The sequence below is a fragment of the Berghia stephanieae genome, chromosome 1, assembly GCF_034508935.2.
Source record: "Berghia stephanieae isolate SIO BIC M18660-M18661 chromosome 1, UCSD_Bste_1.3, whole genome shotgun sequence".
Lineage (NCBI taxonomy): Eukaryota > Metazoa > Mollusca > Gastropoda > Nudibranchia > Aeolidiidae > Berghia > Berghia stephanieae.
Window position 1 is genome coordinate 122014681 of NC_088360.1, and position 24382 is coordinate 122039062.

General features: G+C 34.4%; 1 protein-coding gene across 18 annotated transcripts in view; it reads left to right on the forward strand.

Moving 5' to 3' along the window:
- LOC144962948 (uncharacterized) overlaps positions 1-24382 on the forward strand; it is a 74747-nt gene that overhangs the window by 45241 nt on the left and 5124 nt on the right. For 9 of the 18 annotated variants that reach the window (XM_078896383.1, XM_078896388.1, XM_078896384.1 and 6 more), the window contains 13 exons: positions 7059-7258; positions 7778-8028; positions 8868-9054; positions 9878-9952; positions 10976-11131; positions 11678-14532; positions 15000-15173; positions 15623-15710; positions 16478-16627; positions 17553-17765; positions 19353-19553; positions 21091-21201; positions 21826-21866. In XM_078896383.1, the coding sequence (XP_078752509.1) occupies positions 7059-7258; positions 7778-8028; positions 8868-9054; positions 9878-9952; positions 10976-11131; positions 11678-14532; positions 15000-15173; positions 15623-15710; positions 16478-16627; positions 17553-17765; positions 19353-19553; positions 21091-21201; positions 21826-21866 (4702 nt within the window). Of the gene's footprint in view, positions 1-7058; positions 7259-7777; positions 8029-8867; positions 9055-9877; positions 9953-10975; positions 11132-11677; positions 14533-14999; positions 15174-15622; positions 15711-16477; positions 16628-17552; positions 17766-19352; positions 19554-20079; positions 20097-21090; positions 21202-21825; positions 21867-23568; positions 23603-24382 lie in introns of all 18 variants that reach the window. The other 9 variants (XM_078896395.1, XM_078896396.1, XM_078896397.1 and 6 more) reach the window with 4 other exon arrangements.

Consider the following 24382-nt stretch of genomic DNA (forward strand, 5'->3'; position numbering starts at 1 on the left):
GTGAAAATCTGAATAAATTATTCTCTTTATTCACCGGTTATGTTAACATTTTGCCAGCCCCTGGCCCACGCGTGCCATTTACAACTGATATATATTATTATTAACCCTTGGCTCTTTGAGGACGAGTCCCGTCATTGTCAAATAAAAGAACGTCACAGCCATGTAAATGTCAAAGCTATTCCGTCGTCGGCTGGGACAGCCCCAACCTCGTCTTGTTTGTTTTCTTTTTCAAAGAGCTACAAGATGCGCCAGTTAAATGTGAGTGGAGAAAACAAAACATTCTTGCATCCAATTATTATTATAGTCTATTATATTTTTACATTACGACGGCTGAAAATGTTTATTCGTCTGTATAAGTGATGTCGTAATTTTGCGTCATTGAATACTTCCTATTCATTTATTGTCTCATTTTACAAGTCAATTTAAATGGTTATCATAGGTTAAATTTCACAAGGGTCATTTTATGTTCGACAAGCCAGGAAACTCAACTTTTGTGTCATTTTGGCCATTTTCCACTGTGAATCGCCAATGATCAAAGCTGTATCTCGAGACAAATATGAAACCCAAAACCCATTGCAATATTAAGCTTCTTAGTGAGAGCACACACCATCGGCAAATAGAGTTTATTTGTATATTTATCGATTTTAAGGTTTAAGTATCATATTTTTACACTTCACAAAGTCGTTTTATATGTGCCAGGACAGGATGCTCAACCCTTGTGCAATTTTGGCTATTTTCCAATGCAAGTCGTCGGTGATCAAAGCTTTCTATATGATTTCGAGACAGTCGTGAAACCCATTGCAACATTAAACTTCTGGATTTGAGCACACGCCTTGACATTATTAAGTTATAATATTTATCCACGTTTAAAAGCAATTTTAAAAATTTATGCCCGTATGTATAGATGCTCGTGCAGATACAATCGGATTGCATAATATATTGAAAGTATATTCTGTTATCAATTTCGGAGAACCAAATAATAAAGCTTTTTTTTCACCCGCTGGATTGGAATTTTTTTTTCCGGAGCCAAATTGAGAATGCGTTAGTTCTACCAAGTTAGTTTTTAATCTTATACAGAATTTAGCTCATCTTTTTTTAAAATCCTTAACAAAATGTAATGTGATAGTTTTCCAAATTTCTCTGTTGCACTCAACATTTAACATAATTATGTTTTCAAGTTGTAATCACAATCAGATCTGTATGTTCTAAAACATGCTTGATGTTTTATGTCACTCTCCGTTGCCGCACATCATGGCCATCATTGGCCTTCTCTATTAACTCGCACAACGTCAATCATGTCCATTCCTCGGTTTATAGACAAGAAAATAAATATTTTCCACAGATTCATGCATCCTTATTTTCATTCCTTGACATTCGGTTTAATTTTCAAAGAAAATACGATTTTGACAAAACAGATAATATTATGCCTGCGCCAGATCTGCTCATTGCAATTGATATTAAAACAAAACAACAAAAACCTTGGCCGTATCGTAATGAGTATAAAGTAATTGTTATCGATTTAGATACTTTTTATTCAGTCACTGTCTTTGCCCAAATCCAAGGCACTTACATCTGTCACTGTCACGTCGATAAACCACACAATATTTCAACTTGGGAATGCAATACAGTATCTTGATTGAAGTACCAACATTGAATGCTCTTGATATTTGATTTAATCAATTTTACATCTAATCATTTATGACAAAAGATAAAAAGTGTGTAAAGTGATACATCAACACACACACACACATATACACACACTCACTCACACGCAACAAACACAAATACGCACACTCACATAGAAATGCGTTATTTTAAAACGTTTTCTCAAGAGTAATACAACAGTTCAGACTGCTCGAATTAATGTTTGTCCCTTAATCAGGACATTGGTTCTACCAAGTTTGTTCTTAATCTTATACACGATTTAGCTCATCTTTTTAAAAAAATCCTTAACAGAATGCAATGTGATAATTATCTAAAGTTTTCTGTTGACACGTATTTATTTATCTTTTGGAGATAAAATTATGATTTTGTTCAATTGTGGATTTTTACTTTTGTATATAGATTTTATTCATAACTTAGACAAGTGAGGCAAATTGTTCGGCTATGTAGTTTTGTGGTATGACACCCGCCTATGGATCGAAAGGTCTTGAGTTGGAGTCCCGCTCTGAGCAGCACATATTTGAGTCCTTGTAAAATGTTCTTTCCTCACATTCTCTCACTGTATTCAGTTGTAAAATGTGTACCTTCTCTTTCAAAGCGTTGTCTCTATCAAAAAATAAAATGTAATAACGCTTAATAGGCGTCATGTCTCGTCCTACATGTTAAGTGTTAGTGACTCTTTATACAGTGCTTTGATCACATTTAGTTTAATGGTTATTGCGGTATATAAAAGCTCTTTATTGTTTTGAAAGTCTCTCTGATTAAAGATCATTGCATGGATAATTAAAATGACTAATAGAATTAATGAAGTAGACGTCACTCAGCTCCTTGTTATCGTTTTTAGAGCGCCAAGAAGGGTGGTGTAATTTTTTACAAAATTTTCCCATGTTTTTCTCAAATTAATGATTACACTACACTATATTGGTAGCTATTTTTTTAGCAGGCAAATATAGTGAGCATTTTATTCCAGTTTTACCATCATTAAACATAGAGTCAACAGTTTTTTAAATAAAAAGTCGCATGCCATTTAACTTCACGCCACGAAAATTGGCAATGTTGTGAGTTTCTTAGCCAAGCGCATACTATCTAAATAGATATATATTTATGTACATGTTTATGTCTCACTTACTATTGTAAGTATTTGGAAACCCTAACCAAACCACGACTCTCCGTTTTCTTTGATATCAGCACTGTACTGTTTATAGTTCATGATACGGTCACTGCTTGGTAAATGGCGCGTGGATGAATTATAGACCTGGATTTCATGCACAAGAAAGAGAATGAATGGGCTATTACATAAATAAACCAAATGCCGGACTTAGCTTGTAGTCGAAGTCGGCGAGTGTACGACGTTACGTAATCCCGGTCAATTGCTTTGATTTGGGATTCCTATTTTAGAATACATTATGATTGCTTCCGGATATGGACGTTTTGGCCAGGTTGGTACGGGAGCACGTTGGGTCAATCCTGTAAAATAATAGACGTACAAGTTGAGGAGCTTCACGAGAGGCGGTTCAAAATACAGTCTTGTATGTTTGTGCCAGTGAAAAGAAATGAAGTGGGGGAGGAGGGGGGGTTATATATAAATCTTATGGTGATGATTATATTGTAGCAAAAAGAGAAATCTTCAACGTTGTTACTGCGGCCTTTTTATGCTTGAAATTTTCAAACAAAGAAAAATAGCGAGATGCTTTTTTCTTATTGAGAGTAGGCTTTCTTTTGTGTGCATAGATTGTTCATCACTATTCAAGTTTTTTGTTGTGAAAATTTCAGGAAGATACTAGATAGATAAGCCGTTGCAATTCAGTCGCCCTTTTTTTTTTGTAAAAAGGGAGAAAGGTGACACAAGTAATTTTTTTGACGCGTTTTGTAAAAAATTCCAATTTTACATTCCAATATTGTTCTCCAACAGAGAGGACGTACGGAATATTTAGTCGTCGATCTTGTTTTTTTTCGTAATGTATTTATGTTTTTATTGGGTTTTCTTTTGTTGTTGGCCGAAGAAGGGTTTTGAGCCCGAAACATTCCGTGTTTGATATCTTGTTCTTTTTTTAAAAAAAACTGTTATATTCATATTTGTGTATTAATTTTTACAGTCCACAACTTCTAGCGGCTTAGTATTACTTTGGCGTGTACATTCCGTACCCAGTTCTCATATCATAATTAATGAATTACGTGCGGCAGAATTGAATGATTTGGGCATAATGTGTAGATAGTTTGTAAGCAATAGCAATGTGTTATAATATGCCCTTTGTGTTGTTTATAGTGTCATAAGGAATCAGATTATTCGCGTCACCACAAAAGATGCTTAAGTGCAAATCAGTATCTAAATCAAACCAATTAACTCTTTTTTACCATGTCGTGTCGTCGTCGACATAGGAAGTCAAGTTTCGCCGTGAGATGGGCGCTGCCCTGATAAGATAAAGATGGTTATTGGATCGTTGCTAAAGGGTGGCGACGCGGTTTACATCTTAAGTAACCACTTTAAGTACAGATAATCTTTTAAAGTACTGTACCTATATTATTTCAGTATGTACTTGCGATTATAGTAGAAAGTAAATAACTTGGTTGGGGGAGGGGGGGGGGGGAGTACTCTTGTGTTTGTTCGTATGAGTGTTTATTTTGGTGTGCATTTGGGGGCGGGGGGGGGGGGGTGTATGATCAAGTAAATAAGTTATCAATTTCTATGTCAGTGGAGTGTGTGTGTGTGTGTGTGTGTGTGTGTGAGAGAGAGAGAGAGAGGGAGAGAGAGAGAGAGAGAGAGAGAGAGAGAGAGAGAGAGAGAGAGAGAGAGAGAGAGAGCAGGCACTTGTATCCCTATTTACGTCGTCTCCGAAGTTCTGCCGAAGGGCTAATAGTATATTCATAACAATGGGACAACATTTAGATAAGGACCTTACAACATTACTGACCTATTTCCCCGTGTAATATTAGAGTTGGTATGTGTCACCAATGGGCTCGGTCTATTGACCAACGTATATGTGCTCTATGTTAATTAATATTATAAGAAATATGTGGATCTATTACCTAGATTTTGCATGCAAACATACGTCACACTTTACTCCATTTAATTAACATATACAATATTCATATGTTAATAGTTAATGTCAAGCTCAATAATTCTTTTTTTTTTCTTTTTTTTTAAGGGGGGGGGGGGGGGGTCATCTATTATTAATGCTTTTATATTCACAACATAGATAGTCCTGTAGCTTGATTTGTAGAGAGTCGACTCACAACCAAAGAAACACTGTTCTTTCCCGTGTTCGGTCGATATATTTAATTTTTTAATCCGACCCTTCGTCCTCTCAAAATTGTGATTGGGTAGCTTGGTTTGATCGATTTGGCAGAAACTACTTAGCTATAAAAATGCGTCCTATTCAAAACAGTTGCTATTCTTCGTGTAACGATACAGATACTAGGATAGACACTGACTCTATCCGCCTTTCACATTATGTCATTCTTTGCGTATGTTTCAGTCATTGTAACGTTTGCTGTTTTGAACAATCTAGAAAATGTATATTATAATCTTTGCGATCCTATACACGACACGATTTTGACTTCTGGCTTTAAGTTTCAAACTGCAACATTTTTGCACTTTTAGGATTCTGAAATATCTTGGCTTTGCCTGTTTCCTAATCGTAGGCACTGTTCCCTTTGTCCTTTTCTAAATTAAGAAAGGAGTTGTGAATTTGTGAATTTTATCTTTCATGTAGATTTCCTTGTTTGGTTCACAACACCGAACCATTTGAACACGGATAGCATTATCAAATAAACACACGGGTTAATCCGTTCGAGTGTTTCTTGCTTGGTGACTCACGGCCCCATTTCGTAGTAAAGTCATAATCTTTTTTAATATTTTTTTTTATATTTTAATTAATTTATTTATTTTCTGGCGCCGATCAAATAGATGTAGAACTGTACTTTGATTTTTTAAACTGAAAATGACGTCACGTTTTACAACTGTAGATATCGAGTTAACTTTATTTTATGTTGTTGAAAACTTGTACTTATTTGCAGGTCTGTTAACCCAAATTATTATAGGCTCTCAATGTTGTAATGGAAATACCCCAAAACCTACGCAAAACGTTGTTCATTACTTCACTTAAATGAAGCTTATAATTATTACGTTCGGCTATCAGACCTACAAATATCTGCACAGTGGTTTTGGAGCAAAGGTAACGGTTTATGCATTATTCAGAACACATGCCTGCAACGTCAAGTACACGTACTTATACCGACGTGCGCTGCACACACCCTGCATTGTTTCCTTTAAAACAATTACATTTTATTTCAATGCTGTCGTACCGACATGCAGATGCAGGTCTGTCTGATAACCCAAATTGTTATGGATTCATTGTTGTAATGGAAAAATTATTCTCAAACCAACGCAAAAAAAAAAAAAAAAAAAAATTGTCCATTAGAACAACTTTAAAACAAGTCCGTAAATACGTCCGGTTATCAGACCTGCAAATATTTCCGCTTAGAGTTGTATCACAGAGTAAATAGGTTAACCTAACAGAGCACCAAATGAATCATCTTCGCGGCGTTGTAAGCGGCATTGATGAATTTTGTATGAATTTACCTTTTTTAAAAACGGCTTTAATATCTGATCGTTTGTTATTGTGCTGTGTCATCTAGAGTACAAATTAACACTTCAAACCATTAACGAACTGTTCTCAGAAAAAGAAAGAAAAAAAAAAAAACAACACCAAAGAAAAGGCGATGAAAGGAGTCATTTTGATTATTTTAAAATCCTGCTTTGAAGATCTTTATTTTCTGTTCGTTCCCCCCCCCCCCCTCCCGCCACCTTACACACACGTAAACACATACATACACACACACACATACACACACACACACACACACACCCGGCGTCACTCCTCACGAAATAAGCAGACGAAATAAGCAAACGGACTGACTTAATTGAAAATAAATTTTACATTAGACTAGAGTTAAAGTGAACAACAAGAGATCTAGACTTAGTGATAAAACAATTGATTAATTCCCGAAAATTAATTATTAGATGTTGACGGAATTTGGCTTCAAAGAAATGAAGTGAATGCACCTTCAAAATGGTCTTGTGTGTTTATGTGTGGGAGTGGTTGTGTGTGTATTTGTGATGAATTTGTTTTGAGTCCGTTGGAAAGGCTTTTTACTCACATTCTCTCTCCATAACTCAGGTGTGAATGAGTACCTATCCTGTAACAGTGTTGTCTCTGTCAAAAAAAGGTAAAAGCTCCTCACAAGCGTTAAGCCCCCGTCCTACACATTAAGTGGTTTCTGTTGGTTGGAGACCGTTTGTAAAGCTCATCGGTATATGTAAAAAAAAAAAAAAGATATTCCGGAACTAAAATTTACGAGAGAATTTCATACTATTTTTCTGAATTCTTCACCAGATCCTGAACACCACCTGACCACAGAGCCCCACATCCCACAACAAGTGACCTATGTAGATGGCAAATGTACATGTTGTCCCTATGGCTACCACATTGACCTGGACTTCCTCAATTTCTGTCGTGACATGGAGAGCGGGGCTACTCTACGGAATCTTAAGAGGATACAGAAAGCCAAGAGGAAATTACGCAAATCTATGGAGGTGGGGAAATTGAAACTTGTCATTTCCTATTCTTCGTAAACCAATTGATTATCATTCTTTATACAAACTAATTGGCTGAGCCAAATTATTCATTCATATTTTAAATACACATAAGTCTAATTTCATTGTTATTTTTTTAATAGTCCAACCATTTAATTTTTATACCCCCCCCCCTTTAAGATTATTGCCTACCTTCGTAATTGCATGTATTTTACTGGTCACTCAGGTGACCTATAAGTGTAGTAAGTGATTTTGATTCTTGAAAATGAAATTCATGGTTTGAGACTCTTTTCTGTATTTTCAGACACTTTGTTATTTACAAAATGTAGCAAGTTTATTATTAAAATAGATTGAGAATCAATATTAAGAGAGTAAATGTCATCTAAAAGAACACAAAGAAATGAACAAATTGTTGTTGTAATTTGATTTAGTCTTGCTTCATCTTACTTACTTTTCGTGGAATGTCTTCTTCCAACCCATACCTCCAAACACCCAACTTTTTGTTATGACAACCACCAGGTCATGTTGGATGAGCAAGAAGGAATCACATCAGATCCGAACTCTCTACCTCCCGATGTTGTTCATTCCACCGAAGCAGGACGCCTGATGCACATGATCAACTATGAACGATCTGCTACCCACCGCATTTTAAACCAAATTGACTCCTCCGTCAACACAACCATCGGTCGCCTGGATGGAGAGAGAGGAGGTCATAGTAGGTACTTCTCATCTGACAGTGATGACCCCATTACCCCTGCAACACCCAACAGGTGGGTGATCGGTTTAGGATTTTACATGGAGGTTTATATGACACAATTTAAGTTGTTTTTTAAATTATTTTTTAAATTAGGCCCTTAAATAATTCAGCCCTTATGAATATTCAAATATACACGCTTGTCATTGGTTTATGTGTCCCAGTTTATCAGTTTTCAAGCTGATTATCATTTTATCAGAGGAAAATTAGTGAAGTCATTCTTTTAAAATATTTTTTAAAAAATTTTCCTCGCACATTCCGTGGATATGTTAACATTGGAAATATCAGATAAGATAAGAGAAAATAATAATCATTAATCTATACATCTATTCCAAATATTTTTAATATGTTGATTTACATGATGAGCACGGAATTAAGTTGCTGATTCATTTATATATATATATATATATAATATATATATATTATATATATATATATATATATATATATATATATATATATATATAATATATATATATATATATATATTATATGTATTATAGATATATTTGATTTTCTTTAGACATACGTTTTGTATCGGTAGGAGTCCTTGTCTATCATTTGGTTGTGTTATTCCAAATGAAAATCTTTTAAGTGTTTAAGAACAAATATCAAACTTAACATTAAACATAATTTTTTTTCCCTCTTTACATTTGTTGTTTAAGGGGGAAATTTGGTTGGGTATTTTGATTTAAACAAGAAATTGATCACACATTCTGACCCCAGGCTGATTGAGTCTTTAGACTCAGAAATTCATGGTATTCAACAATTTTACTCTTTGCCTTACTCTTCAAACTAACCATATGAATCTTGACAGCAATTTTCAGAATGCTTTTGCTCACTGTATTTCCCCAGACCCACATACCATGATGAAAGTGGTGCTACACCTGTCTCTTTCACCTCAGGGAGGACGGATTCGCTCACATCCTTGTCATCTGTCTCCACTGTGTCCAGTGAAGCCCCCCTATACCAGGCACATCTCTATCAGCAACAACAGGGGCAAAGCATGCAACGGACACATACACATCGTACCACCACCAAGGTAAGAAAGATGAGTGATATACATACACTCAAAATGCATGAGAATGTCACCCCATTTGACTGGTTGGCAAGATCAAAGGTTACACAAAGCATTAAACAGACAATGAGGGTAATAATTTAATGTTACCCTTTGGATAGGACACTAGCCTATTGCAAAGTACTTTTAGCCATCTGACTGATTCAGCTATCCAATCACTACTGGGTGGACAGAGGGAAATGTGTACGCAATGACATTCCATAGGTGTACATTTTTGAAGAATAGATATGGAAATATATTTTTGCTATTATGTGCTCGTGATCATAATACGAGTAGATGTGTAACTTCAGATTCATTGGGTTTTTTTATTATTTGAGATCAGTTTTGAATTTTTAGATTTAAAGAGGGATTTGTTAGAACAAAGAGACGTAACTTGAATGTGTGATTCAAATCCTTTGGAATGGAAGAGTCAATGCAAGTATATTTTTAATATAAAATTCGTAGCCATGGAGTCAGAGTCTTTCTTGATTTCTGAAGTGTGAAATGGAAAGTGAGGATTGCTTGTTCCTATATGGTTTGAATACGATCTACATAAAAATATTTGCTGTCATATTTAAATCACCCCAGCTATCTGTTGCATGGTGGATATTAGTGAAAGGTTGAACGCGAATTGTGCTGCTAACGTTCAGCTTGCATTTGATGTTTAATACTCTACTCTTAGAGACACTAGGAAACACTCCTGCCATGAATCCCCTTCCCCCCTCAGCAGGTTTAATTTGTTGTTTATTGTTTTTAAAAAAACAAACCTGATTGCATTGAAAATGTAAAAATTAATGATCCATTTCAGGTAATTGAAAACCCTGTGATAGAAATGGGGACAGCTGAGATGAAACCTTTTGATGACGTGGACCATGCTATAGAGGTATATGTGAATAACATTTTAAATAATAAAAAAATAAATAAAATTCCCTTTATTCATCACAGAGGGGAAATTTGTCTCTAGGATCTATTCCAAGGGAAGACGGGAAAAACCCAGGCGTCAGCCGGAGTGTAGCACCACAAATTGAGCTAGGGCAAGGTGACTTGCTCAAGGCCACAGTGCGCAGCGGTGGGTGATCGAACTCGGTACCTTTCGAGTGTGAAGCAAAGCCTCGCTGCCATTTTGATCTGACGTCATGAAAATAAAGGATAGAACATATTTTAACTAAATTTGATGATATTATTCTGAATAATGGTGAATAAACTATATTTATTGTCCTTTGTCGGAGAAAAAATTAATATGAGTATGTTTTCCATTTTTTATTCTCTAACTAACTTTTATTTTTGCTCAGAGCAAAATGAAATACATATCCCATTTTAAGTACATTATATTGATTGTGGATTGGATGCTGTGCTATCCTTATTTTATTTTATTTTAATGATGAAAAATGAGTTGGTATGGAAGTCATTAGAGGGCAATAGAAGCCTGACAGGGAATGTGAAAAGGACCTAGACCAACTAGCTGACCTTTGCCATACTTCTATAAACACTGCCACATTTAGAAAATGAAAAAAAAGTAGAGCTCTACGACAGCCATGTCATGCTCAGTATGGTGATTTACAACGATTCATTAATTTCATAGCAGGCCTCAAGGAGCCAAATTTCTATTCCTTGATGTGCCGGTTGTCTGTAAGGCACCTTTTTTGCACCATCCCTTGACCAAGCTTTCATTCTCATGTCAAGAGTCTTAGCTAAGGTAACAGGCTGTGATCATTGTCACCCATCCAGTAACGGGTTGCACTCAGCCTGAATCAGCCTGTATAGCTTTTAGAATTGTTAGTTACTTTATATATTTTTTTTCTTGTTAGATAACCTTTATGCATTCTTGTGCCATGAACAATTTTTTTTCTTCAGAATTTATATCGATAACAACCTATTCCTTTTTTTTTTTGGTATTAAATTATAGTCCCCTGTTATGAGTCCCCCAGCTCAAACACCACCTCCGAGAGCATCACCAGATGTGAGTCAAATGTCACTTCAGTCTGTGAGAGAGGCAATGGCAGTCAGTCTCCAGCGATTACGGGAACTGGAGGACCAGGTCAAGGCCATCCCCATCCTGCAGGTATGTCATCCTTGAGTTTTTATTGACATTTAAAAAAAAATTATTTATTTTTTCAATTGTTAAAATTTATTTATTGATTTTTTTATTTTTTTTGATTAAAAAAAAAAGTTACATGGTTCACTGGATCTAAGACTTCATTGCGCTTTAATGTGAGGCATGTGAAATCTAATGAGGATTGAAGAGATGATTGTCAATGTCTGCAACAGGTTTGGCATTGGATGAAAATCTGAATGTTTTGTTTTTTGGGGTTTTTTCTTATTTGATTTTTAGACTTAAATCACTCTTATCTCTATATTGTAGCTTGTCTTGTAAGCAGTTATGAAAAGTTTTAAAAACGAACCAACAATTTCCAGTGATTTTCAATATGGTATTTATTTAATTGTTTTGCTTTTTCTCTATTGGCTCATTGTTTATGATATACATATGTCCCATTTTTATCAGAATTTATACAAAAAATACAAAATATTGAAGTATGATATTGATTAATTAATGGTTTGATGAACCCAAAGTTAAAGTTATATAAAATCTTATACCTCTTGATTTCAGGTTCGAATATCTGTGTTGAAGGAAGAGAAGCGGCTTCTCAACTTACAATTAAAAGCCAGCAAAGCTAATAGTAAACCTCCAACAGCTAGCATTGGTGTTGGTAATCACTCTGTTATTGAGCCATACCTAATACAGCCTGATCTGCCAACTGGCTATACTGTGAGAGAAAACGTCTGCACAACTGAATTCTTCTCCACTTCCATGGAGCAAATGTCCAAAGTGACCACATTGAGCACTCCATCTCTGAATCTCTCCTTCAGACATCGTTCTGTTACGGATGATCATCGTCGACCTGCTTCAACCACACCCATTTCAGCTGAAAATACCTCACCACATTTCACAATCAACCAAATTCAGAGGACAACGCCTAGAGCCTTGACAAGGAGTATTGGTGTTGGAGATGCAAATGTATTTGAAGGATCCGGTCTTCAAATTCACGAGAAGGAAATGAGAACAGTCATAATAGGTCAAGGGTCACCAGTCCCAAAAAGGAATGTTGGAATTGAATGTAGGGTTCCAACAAGAGATGTTGGAGTATCATTCATGTGTGATGAAGAGAAACCTCAAACTAGAACTATTGGGGTTAATGTGAATTACGATACAAGTGGAATTATGACATCGCTTGACTTTAAGGGTGAGACAGAGTTAAGAATGGCCTTGAAGGGAGTCTTGAAAAGGAATGTCTCAACAAAAGCTACCAACTGTAATTTTAGAACTCCAACAGAGGAGAAATCAGTTGGTACAGCAGACTCTCCTGGGATTAGTGTGGGTTGTGGCGATGAGACAAATAGAATTGATGTAGAAATCCGGCAGCCAATGACTAAAAAGACAGTGGGCATGATGGCAAAGCCAGAGACCAGTATAAAATGTATTAGCACAGAGAAGGGTTGGAAGCTTGATGCTGGAACCAATACTGTCATGGTTGATAAATATAACAAAGCAATCATGACTGAAAGAGTTCGACAGATTTTTGCTGCAACCAATACTGATGCTGTTATGACCAGACAAACTTCAAATCAAACAGAACAGAAAATGTTTGTATCTTTGAATCAGTTAAAGCATGCAGGTAGTAACACACAGAAAATCTTAACATTCACCACAGGTACATCACCTGATATCCTGCTAACTCGTAGCATTGGAAGTAACACAACAGAAAATGTGAAGAATCTGTTTAATGAACCTGATGCACAACCTGATGTCAATCCTTATACCATTATTTCTCCAAGAAAACCAGTCACAGTGGAAGAAAAAATAATTGAAAAGGGTAGTACTCAAGCACATGCCTTCCTTCAGCAAGCCAGTATGAAAGAAACTCAAAGTCAGGAGATGCAGTCAGCCATTCCTGAAACGTCATCTTCTGATTTTTCAAGCTATGAGATCATAAGAAGAAGCTCAGCCCCAGAGACACACGTCACAAATAGCAGTTATCAGGATTCCTTACAACAAAGGAGCACTCATAGTGATGTTGTAGACGCTAAAAAGTCGCCAACAGAGGAAGATTCTTTCTCAGAAACTATCACAGAACACTATGTAATCACTTCTGAAGGAAAGAAACTGATATCTCAAGAAAAAGATAAAACTGTTAAGACAGGAGGAAAGACCAGCAATACAAAAAGCACAGTTTATGGACCTGGTGCTAATTCGTCATATACATCATCAGGAATGTCAGTCTCAAGACTGGGTCAGAACAGCTTAGAATCTCAAGACAGTGCTCATAATTCTTATACTTCATCACTGTCCATCCCATCAAAAGAATATAGCACAGGTGACGCTGGTTTCATTGGAGGTCAATATAAAAGTCGAATCGCTTTGAGAAATAAAGGAAAACATTCCTCATATACCTCATCATCTTCACCATCATCTTCACGATCATCTTACAGATCATCATTAGACAGCAGCAGCATTGGTTCCAAAGATTTAAACACTTCCAGTACTTCCACCACAGTTGTAACCAATCCATACAGAACTGTTGAAAACCTAGCCGCAGCGTCGTCATTGATTTCAGAATCAAAAGATTCCACTGATTCCAGTGGCGGATTCCGACAAATGTCCAAAACTTCCAGTGAAGGAAATCTATTCCGACAGCAAACACCTGGTTCATCCTCCTCATCATCAAAACCACACTTAGCTCACGTGAAATCCATGGATACAATTTATGACATTCGCAGAGTCGGTTCTGTCGAGGACTTTATGCCAGACGACATTAGGAAATACATGTCAATTGACCCAATGAACTCCAAGGACTCTGGCTTTGGGGAGGATCTGCATCAACGATTTTCAGAAGGTGCCCCCTCCTCCTCCTCTTCCTCCTCCTCTACAACTACTCAGTCTTCTTCACCTGTGAAAAAAGAAAAGAGTTCACGAATAACCAGAACTGTCACGACACGCACCACAAGACGGAAAGGAGATGAAATGTCTTTTGAAGAAACTAAAACAGTGGAAGGGCCTGATGGAAAAACCACAACCACTCATACGGAGACCAGTGGAGGTCGCAAAGAATTAGAATCATCACCCAACCAATCAACCCCGAATGCATTGACCTCATCTACATCTTCTTCGTCATCTTATGTGTCATCAGGATATGCTGGTGGTGGCTCAGATTCAAATCTGTCTTCAAGTACAATTTCTAACTTAAGCTCACAATCAGTCAGTGGCAATAATAGAATGTGTGTTAGTGCTAGTGAGGCAAGCTCAGAAAATGGCGCTGAAGCAGCACAGAATGAGAGAAGATATGGTTCCCTGGATAGAAAGACGGGTAAATTGAAATCCATCATGAAGCAAGGTGCTGCTACAACAACTGATAAAGAGACATTGGGTAAAAAAGGCATCACATTTGCAGAATCTGTAACTGGAGGGTAAGTGATTATTACAGCATAATGTATAAACCAGAACAAATGTCTCATGTCTTTTAGAGTTTAATAGGACATTTCGATGATATTTTTTGTTGCAGTCTAATCTTTTTAGATTCTTGAGTAGGACATTTGGGCTTTTTTTGAAAAAGGAAAAGAAAAGAAAAGAAAAGAATAAAGTTTTCCAATCAGAATTTGTAATGATCAAGACAAAGAAATTCATATATCTAAATGTAGATTTAATCGGGTCATTATGATTTTTTTCAATCGTCATTATCGTTATCATCATCATCATCATCATCATCATCATCATCATCATCATCATCATCATCATCATCATCATTACCATCATCATCATCATTACCATCATTGCTATCATCTGCCACTGAAACTTTTACATATCAACGATACATTCTTACATTTTTGTGGAAGCAATTCAATGAACAAAATCCTTGATTGAAATCACTTTGCAGGATTGGTTCTAGTTCTGATGACAATTCTTCCGACTCTGGTGATTCAGACGCCAGCTTTGAGGAAGGCTCATATGACAGTCAACAAGGGGAGGTAATCTTTCAATGCCAGGATGATCAGGCTATTGCTCAAGGACTGCCTGGAGCACAAATGTTTGACCAGAACATTCGAGAGACGTAAGTTTTGATTTCATTTGGTTTTGAAATTTTGAGATCAGGTATTTCATTAACCTGACGTGTCAAGATTTTAGAATGATAATTTAATTAATTCATTGCATTCATCCCAAAACATTGGAACACAGATTGCAACAAAATCTTAATTAGATTCAAATAGTCATTGTGATGTACAGCGTCATTTGGTCGCTTTGCCTTGTTTTGAAAATTGATACGGGGGCATGAAGACACAGTCATTTCCCCTCCAATGTTCTTGCTGAATCCCTGAGGCATATTGGCCAGAATTAGATTTAGAAGCGTCTCATCTCAACGTAAACCAAACTTTAAAACAACTTTTACACTCCAGTCTTCTCCATCGTTTCTTTCCAAATTATTATTATTATTTTTAATGTAGACTTTATGGCAATAAGGAAAAATAATATATATCTGATTAATTTTCCACTTTATTACAGGTATGAGTTGTCCTCTGAGTTAAAAGAAGCATGTACTGTGCTGGCAAATTATCTGGTAGATTCCACTACTATTCAAACCAAGGAACTGGTAAGATATGAATAAAATGTCTTAATTTATTTGCTTATTGTCAAAATCTATTAAAAAATTTTTTTTTTTTTTCACCCTCACTTTCTTCGAAGGACTTACTTTGACGGAATTGAGAGACTACAAGTTTTCCATTTTCAATTTAGATTGTAGGACTTTAATATTAACACCTTAATCAATCAGAAGAGCAGAGTAAGCTGTTTTCTATTTTTACTGTTTTCTAGATTTATAGTTTTGACCAAAAGGCAATTTAAGGTAGCACTTGCCAGCAGCTTATCCAGATATTAGGAATAAAAGTTTGAGAAGGTAGATGTTCCGAAGGTGGCTGATAGTTGCCTCTTTTAGCAATGCAGCATTTTATACTCATTATCACATCAAATGAAGTAACTTTGCCTCAAAGGGAATCTTTGCCGATGTGAATTTAGAGCATTTGGATTATTCTCAGCCTTGTTGCTGCAATTTTTCTTGTTAAAAGACTATTTTTTTTAATCAAAAGAAATAGTTGCATCAATAGGAAAGCCATATTTAACACTATCTTACAGTTGGTTTAGTCATACATATAAGGGTTAAGTTGTTTTCAAAATTGAAACATTGCTGATAACTCGTTACCAGTTCAGGCCTTGAAAGCCAATATAAGCGATAGAAGGGATATAAATTTGAAAACCTCAAAGGCAAGCTGTGATATTAATATAATGTTAAATTTAGATATAAACAATGTATGCGTATTTCATTTAAAAAATCCCCTTCTATCCTTTTCTTGGATCCTTCAGAATGCCAGCACTAACTTGATCCAACAAGAATGGTTCCGTGTTTCCAGCCACAAGCTTTCCAATTGTCACCAAGTGGAAGACTACCTGTCCTCTGTCAATGAGATCTCTCGACGACTCTTGCAACATATCATTAACATGGTGGACAACAATGTAAGCAGTCATCAAATTTGTCTATTTAAGCCATAAAAATGTGATGCTGTGGTTTATTTTTTATTTCTGTAGCGTTCACTCACTCACTCACTGTCCAACGTTGTCCTCATTGACGCTGGCTGCCCGCACTCTGTGATGACAAAGGGCCGTCCGTTCTCTTCATCTGTTGACAGTATCATATAAATCTCTTCCATTCATCTCTGTAACATTAAGCAGACTAATAATTGCTTTCTGCCCTGAAGACCTGACATAACAGGCCCAACAACCCACTAACTGCTGGATGGACAGAATTGTTTTCTTTTCTTCTTTTTTCATGACTAACTTGGAATCGAGCACCGTCCTCTTGTTTATGAATTACGTGCTCTGGTATTGTAGCTATTAGGAACCCAATTATTCTTTTATTGATGTGAATTTCCTGATAAAATGGAATTTGACAGCATTCACACAGCATTCTGAGATTTAATCAGATGATGACATGGTTGTTGCATGCATAAGTAGAACTTTGTACAAATTATTTGAGAAATCTGATCTTGCTTTTAAAAGAATAATGATTGTTTTGCCAATATGTGGCTATTTTAGCCCATCTTTCATTTCTCTTTTAAAGTTAACATTTTCGGACTATTTGTATTGTTGTCATTGTTATATTCCTTGACTTATTTTGCTTTGGACGCTTTTCCAGTTACATACAATGAAATATACCCTCCCTCTTCTTTAGTTTTATAATGATGACTTCATATTGACCAATCTGTGGTTTTGTTGTGTCACTTCATGATATGTTTAAGTTTTTAAAATTCCACTATCTCTTTTTCCCTTTTAGTCATATCACATATGGATATTAAACACAATACTAATTTTATACCACTCTTAGATACTGAAACCAGCATATAAGTAAAACTAATTATATTTTAAAAAACTATTCTTCCAGGGCAATACAGCCATCCATTACTGTATCTCACACAGTAACTTTGATATAGCCAGCCTTCTACTGGACTCTGAGGTGTGCGATATCAATAAACAGAACAAGGCTGGCTATACACCTGTCATGCTAGCAGGATTGGCCACTGCACAGAACTTACACCAGAAAGAAATCATCAGACGGATTTTTATGCAGGGAGACATCAATGCCAGGGCTGCTTCTGTTAGTAATTTTGTCTTTCTTGTTTTTTTAATTTTTCTTTTTCTTCCTTGTTTGATTATTAGATTTCATTTATTTATTCTTTTTTTTATGACTATTGTTCTAAATGACACTTAATGAAATTGAAGTTAAAGTCAATTAATCATCTTAGATTAAAATTTTTTCTTGTTCTACCCAAATTCCTTGAAACTAAAAGGTTGTAATAGTGATGTATGATTTAGTGTCGCAGCAATCCAATGAAAGTTGTGAGTAATAAGGGAAGATTTACTATGTCGTATGAAACTGTTGGATGCAAATATATATATAATAAAACAGTTTGAATATAATATCTGACCAGTGTTTTATATTTTAACAAATCAAAAGTCTGAATGGTATTGTATGTTTAAACAAGCGAAGAGAATGCAGGTTAGTGCAATACAACTAGCTGATCTTTTTTCTTGGTTCAAATCTTTAGTTGTTTTGTGAAAATAATAAATTGATTAAAATATATCAGATACTCCAGAGTTATAAAGAAGAAAAGATTGGTCTGTCTTTTGAAGTTACCACACAGTTCATAAAATTTTATGATTCCAATTTTTTTTTTTATTTGTATGTATGTATGTATGTATGTATGTATGTATGTATGTATGTATGTATGTATGTATGTATGTATGTATGTATGTATGTATGTATGTATGTATGTATGTACGCTCATTTCTTTTGTATACATGTGATAAACAATGTGCTTGCGTGTATGTTTGTGTATGTCTGTGTCTGTACTTATCAATGTGTTGATGTTCATACCATGAACCAAACTGTTTGAGCATTGTTTACCTCACATGAACTGGATGGGGTTCTTGACCTCCCATAGTGGGCAGGGGGGTACATACTGTGTCTTCTATCCCCTTATATCTGTTTTCCAACATGCGTTCTGTCTTTGTCTTGGAATGAGATTACTTGGTTTTGTCCTGGTCCTGGCCAGATGCCCTGGCTGAGAGGGAAACAGTCGAATGTATAGTTAGTTTTGGGAGATGATATTTTTTTCATTGTAAATCATCTCTCTTATGCACTGTATTATGCTTTCTTTATATTATATATGATTTGTAAAACATTTGAGTGTGTTCCTCTTAGCGGGGACCTGTGCTTTGTGTCTGGATGAGACTTTTAGTGATCTCAAACTAAGTACTTTGATAGAGTGATTTTGGAATCTACACCTGTTTCTTATTTGAACCAATTCCCCATTGTCTTCCCTTTTCTTGGATGGTTTATTGTAATTCTAGAACTTTTTACTATCGCATTTTCTTCCTTTTTACTGGCGCTGATATGACCTTAATGTGTTGCAAGCGCCGTAAAACCCTTAAAAACATAAAACATAAACCTCACATGAATTGCCTTTTATTTGGACAATAAAGATTATATTATTATTATTATTATTATTATTATTATTATTATTATTATTATTATTATTATTATTATTATTATTATTATTATTATTATATACTCTGTATATATAATCTTAATTTACCACACAGTTCATAAGTTTTGTGATTTCAAGATTTCTTTATATTTCAGAAGTAAATCATAACAATTATTTACCTATTTCTTTGACAGACTAATCAGACTGCCTTGATGCTTGCTGCGAGCCATGGCCGCACAGAGATGGTGCGACTCTTGGTGGACTGCGGAGCAGATTACAACATATCAGACGTGGACGGGTCCACTGCCTTGATGTGTGCCTGTGAGCATGGCCATTTGGATATCGTCTCTTTCTTACTGGGACAGCCCAATATCAATGCCGAAGCCACTGACAATGTAAGTTATTATCCTTTTTTTTAAAACTTCTTTTCACTTTGATTTTTTACTAGATTTGTTTGGGTAAGATCGATGTTTGTAACTATTGTAAGAATATATATATGCTTTAATGTTTTATTTAAAATATATATTTATTGTAATCACAGAGTGAGCAGATAGATTTGGTTTGGCTCATAGTTTATGAATAGAAATATGCTTTTTTATCGTTTTCTTTCTTTTCATCATCATCGTCATAATCATCATCATCATCAATAATCATCATCATTATCATCGTCGTCGTCATCATCATCATCATCATCATCATCATCATCATCATCATCATCATCATCATTATCATCATTACCTTCAATTCTGAGTCCTCCCTCTTTGCTCTGCCATGCTGAAATCAACTTCTTTCGTTTTTTCACTCCTTTAAATTCTTTTTCTACCTACTCTCCTCCCTCTTGGTCCTAATCTTTTCCTCTGTCATTGTATCTTTTGTGAACCAAACTCTTCACCTTTTTTGCAATTCTTAATTTCGCTGTAGATCTCTCTAGTATAGAAGTAAGTTAAATGAGTATTTGACGTTTCCTCGTTTTTTGATACCATATGTTTGATATTGTCTTTGTATGGATTGGTGTGAATTTAAATCTTAGAGTCCTTATATCAGGTCAATTATCATTTAACAAAAAAAACAAAACAAAAAAAAAGAATAATGGTTTAGATCAGATCCTCTTTAAGTCTCATCAATTTCTTAAATGATAATAATGAATAGAAGAAATAGTGTAAATCTTTGAACACAGTGAAATAGGCTTCCTATCATAATGCACAATATTCCACTCGCATTTGTCTAATCTTCTGGCACAAATGAATTGATTTGACAGAGATGGTCTGTCCCATTCATGTATTTTCCAATGAATCATATCAGCCTTTTTAGTTATAATTTATTTTTTCTTTCTTCATATAATATAGTATTGTCGTTGATATTAATATTAAAGAAACTACTTTTCTTTTTCATTCATTATCTTATAATTTTTACTTATAATTTTGACTTTTTTTTACCCCGGTCAACACAATAATTGTATTCCTATATTATAGTGTCAGCGTTTGCATATATATGTATATTGTTTGCAAGTTGATTTTATTTATTTTCTTAGATCTTACTGATATGAGTTTCTGTATAATTTTATGTTTTTCATTTTTTATTAATTCTTATTTATTTTCACTCCCCTTTTTGGTGGTCCCCCACCGCTCCCTTTTTTTTTTTTTAAAATACCCTCTTGTATGTTGTTGTTTTCATTTTTTTCTAAATGTTTGTTTTTGTGTTGTGATTTGCACGTTTTAAAAAAATGGTTCTTTTCAAACTTATTTCGTTATACTTGGTTTGCCTGAATTTTTTAAATGCACGCTTGTTGCAATATTATGTGTTTTCCTCTTGTCTTGTTGTGTTACTTGTGGATACTGTTTTGAACGTTTTGTCATAATGAAATTGCGTTGTGGTTTGTGTATGTTGTGGGCGATGCTCTGTGTTTGTGTGTTTGTGTCTATGTGTTCCCAGGAGGGTAGCACGGCCCTCACTATAGCCATGGAAGCAGGGCATAAAGATGTAGGGGTCATTCTCTACAAACACATCAATTTCTCCAAGACCTCCTTTTCATCGTCTGCCACTGTAAGTTAAAATGCCCTCTTAATTAATTCTTTTTTTTTTTTTTTTCATATATCGTTATATCAATTTTACACTTAGTTAGAAAATGGCAAAAAGAAAAGTTTGGAATATTGAGTTTTATTCACATTGTCATTGTTTTGAAATTTTATCTTATTATTTTCTCATGTAGAATCTTGAGTTTTTTAATATTCTTTTAAATTACTGAATTATATGAATATCATTGCCCTGTATTATGTTGGACGTCTTCATTTTTCCCATTCCAACATTTTCTGGATTTTTGGCAGAAAACTTCTATCTTTCCTTTAATTTTTTAAACATTACATCATTTTTGCCCCACCTCTCTTCTGTTTTCTATTTTTTTAAAAACCATCTTGACTTATAATTGATAAATTCCACTATCCTAACGTAAAAGGATCAATTACAAATTAAAATAAAATGTTTTAAAAATTAATAAAAAAAAAAAATAAAAAAAAATTAAGAGTTGATAACAAAAAAATGCTAAAGAAAATAAAATTAAATTAAATGAAAAAGGAGAATTTGTTTGAATCAAATATTTTAAAATTGAATATTTTCCATTCCTTGTCATGTCCACCTTGCATGCGGTTGTCTTATTATATTGTTTTATAGGTAACTCATAAGAAGAGAAAATCATCAAGCGGAGAATCCAGGTAATTTGGAGTGTCGTTGTATTTCAGTGGAAAACAAAATGAAAGCAACCTGAATGAAAACATTAGATTATATAAATGTGACCGAAGGTTGTTAGAATTTTTGCATTTGGGAGAGGTCTGACATCGGGAATGTAAAAGATTAATGCTTTCATATGTTTTGCTGTAATTTGTCGTTGCTAATAATAAAAATAAAAGACAGATAAAAAAAAAAAAGAATGCTTTTGTCATGCTGATTTGCTGATGTAGTTATGTATAACACCTGTGGGGAAAGAATGGGCTGTCTTGGTTATTTAATTTTTCATAATTTTTTTTTTTTTGTCCTTATTGTTTGAAGTTGGCGATGACTATTTTAAAAATTTAACAAGTAATTTCATCCCTCAAAATCTTTGCTATATTATTTATCTTATTGTAACCATAAAACATTTTTTAAAAAAAGGAGTAAATAATATACATCTTCTTCTTGGTTTTGCGGTTCTATCTGTGCTATATATGTTGATATAACATAATCTCATCAATTACATATTTAAACTGCCATTCTCTGAAAAAACAAAACAAAAAAAAAACACATTGTAAAAATTTTGGTAAGATAATCCATACTTCAAATATCGATCGATTAAAATGACCCTCATAAAAAAAAACCCAGTCAAATTTGGGAAGCCTTGAAGTCTCAGGTTTGAGAGTTTTGAACAAATTAAAGGTCCTTTTAATAGATCGTTATTTGAAGGAAGAGTTTTCTGACCATCATTTTAAAAATGTTTTTTCTTTTTTTCAAATTAAGGCAATATAGTAATAATGGTTCACTTTCTGGTGTTGCTACTGCATCTTGTCATTTTAGGATCGTGATGATTAAGAGTGATAATAATTTTAAAATTTTTTTATTTTTTTTTGCACAAGAGGATTCTTGGATTTTTTTATATTATGGTGTCATTTTAACAAATTAAGTAGAAATAATGTATTGTTCCCTCAAGTCTGAATACTATTTGAATTTGTTATAAAGTTGACTTAATTTTACAGCATTGATATTTTATTGAGCTTAAAATAGACCATTTTTCTCACAGGATGAATCCGTTTTCCACTCAAATACATTTTCAGTTTTCAAATATTTTACTTCAATCAATATGTAGATTTATAAAAACAAAAAACCCTTCAAAACAACAAATGACGACAAAAACAAAACAAAACAAAAAAACAAAAAACAAAAAAAAAAAAACTCAAACCAAAACGAAACAAATACAACAAACCAAAAAGCAACCCCCCCCCCCCCCCCCTCGGCTGCCTCCCAGAGAAGTCAGAAAAAAAAAATCAACAAAAAAATGAAGTATGATTTTATTATTATTATTATTTTATTCTTTTTAAAAATTATTATTATTATTATTATTTATTATTATTATTATTATTATTATTATTATTATTATTATTATTATTATTATTATTATTATTATTATTATTATTATTATATTTTATTATTATTATTATTATTATATTTGATCTTTTTTTGTTGTTTTGTTTGTTTGTTCAAACATGAACATCATCTCATCCCTTTGTGAAAGCTGATGATAGCCTTTCAACTGCTTTTTTTCTGTTTGTTTCTGTTAAAAAAAAAAAAGAGAAATAGTGTTCTGCCTGGCCTTGCATATTATGTTCTCTCACTCTTGCCAGCTTATCCAAACAAACCTATAATTCATTTAATCTTTTATTTCAGCGAGTAGAAAAAAATACAGACACACCAATTTAAGGTTTGGGGCATTGAGCAAGATTTCATATTTTCTATTTTTAAAATTATTTTTGCGCACAATATATCAAAGCAAGGGTCTGTAATACCCTGAATTTTTAACATAGAACCAAGTATTGCTTGTGATGTGAATGATATGTGTATGTATTTCTATCCTAAAGCTTTCTTTCGTAAATCAGTCATGTACAACTTTTCATCAAATTACTAATCACTTTGACATGAAAGCGAGCAGCGGCTTGCGTACTCTCTTTTAGCTCGTTCAAAAATTTTTAAAGTGCGTATATAGAATACCAAGTTTCATTGAGCCATTTGGAATGATTTGAAAGGAATTGATAATTATTGTTACAGCTAGTTTTCCATAGTTTTTTCTTTATACTGCTCTTGCCAAAGAAATGTCACTTTCCAGTTCTTGCAAGTTTTGCAAACCTGCATTCCAGCGAGGACAAGACATTTTCACATGCATGATTTCGACACTAAAATTACGTTTCAGTAGGTGTCAACTGGGAGCATGATTCAACCACTTTAAGAGGAGAACATTCTTCAGTGCACAAAGTCTAATGAACACACCTTTAGGCTGTTACTTCTACAACTTCTCTTGCTGCTCCTATGGCAACTACTGTGGATGATGCTGCTGCTGCTGCTGCTGTTACTACTACTACTACTATTATTACTACTACTACTACTACTACTACTACTACTACTACTACTACTACTACTACTACTACTACTACTACTACGACGACGACTATAAATATATTATTTCAGCCTCAGATTCCGTTTAGGA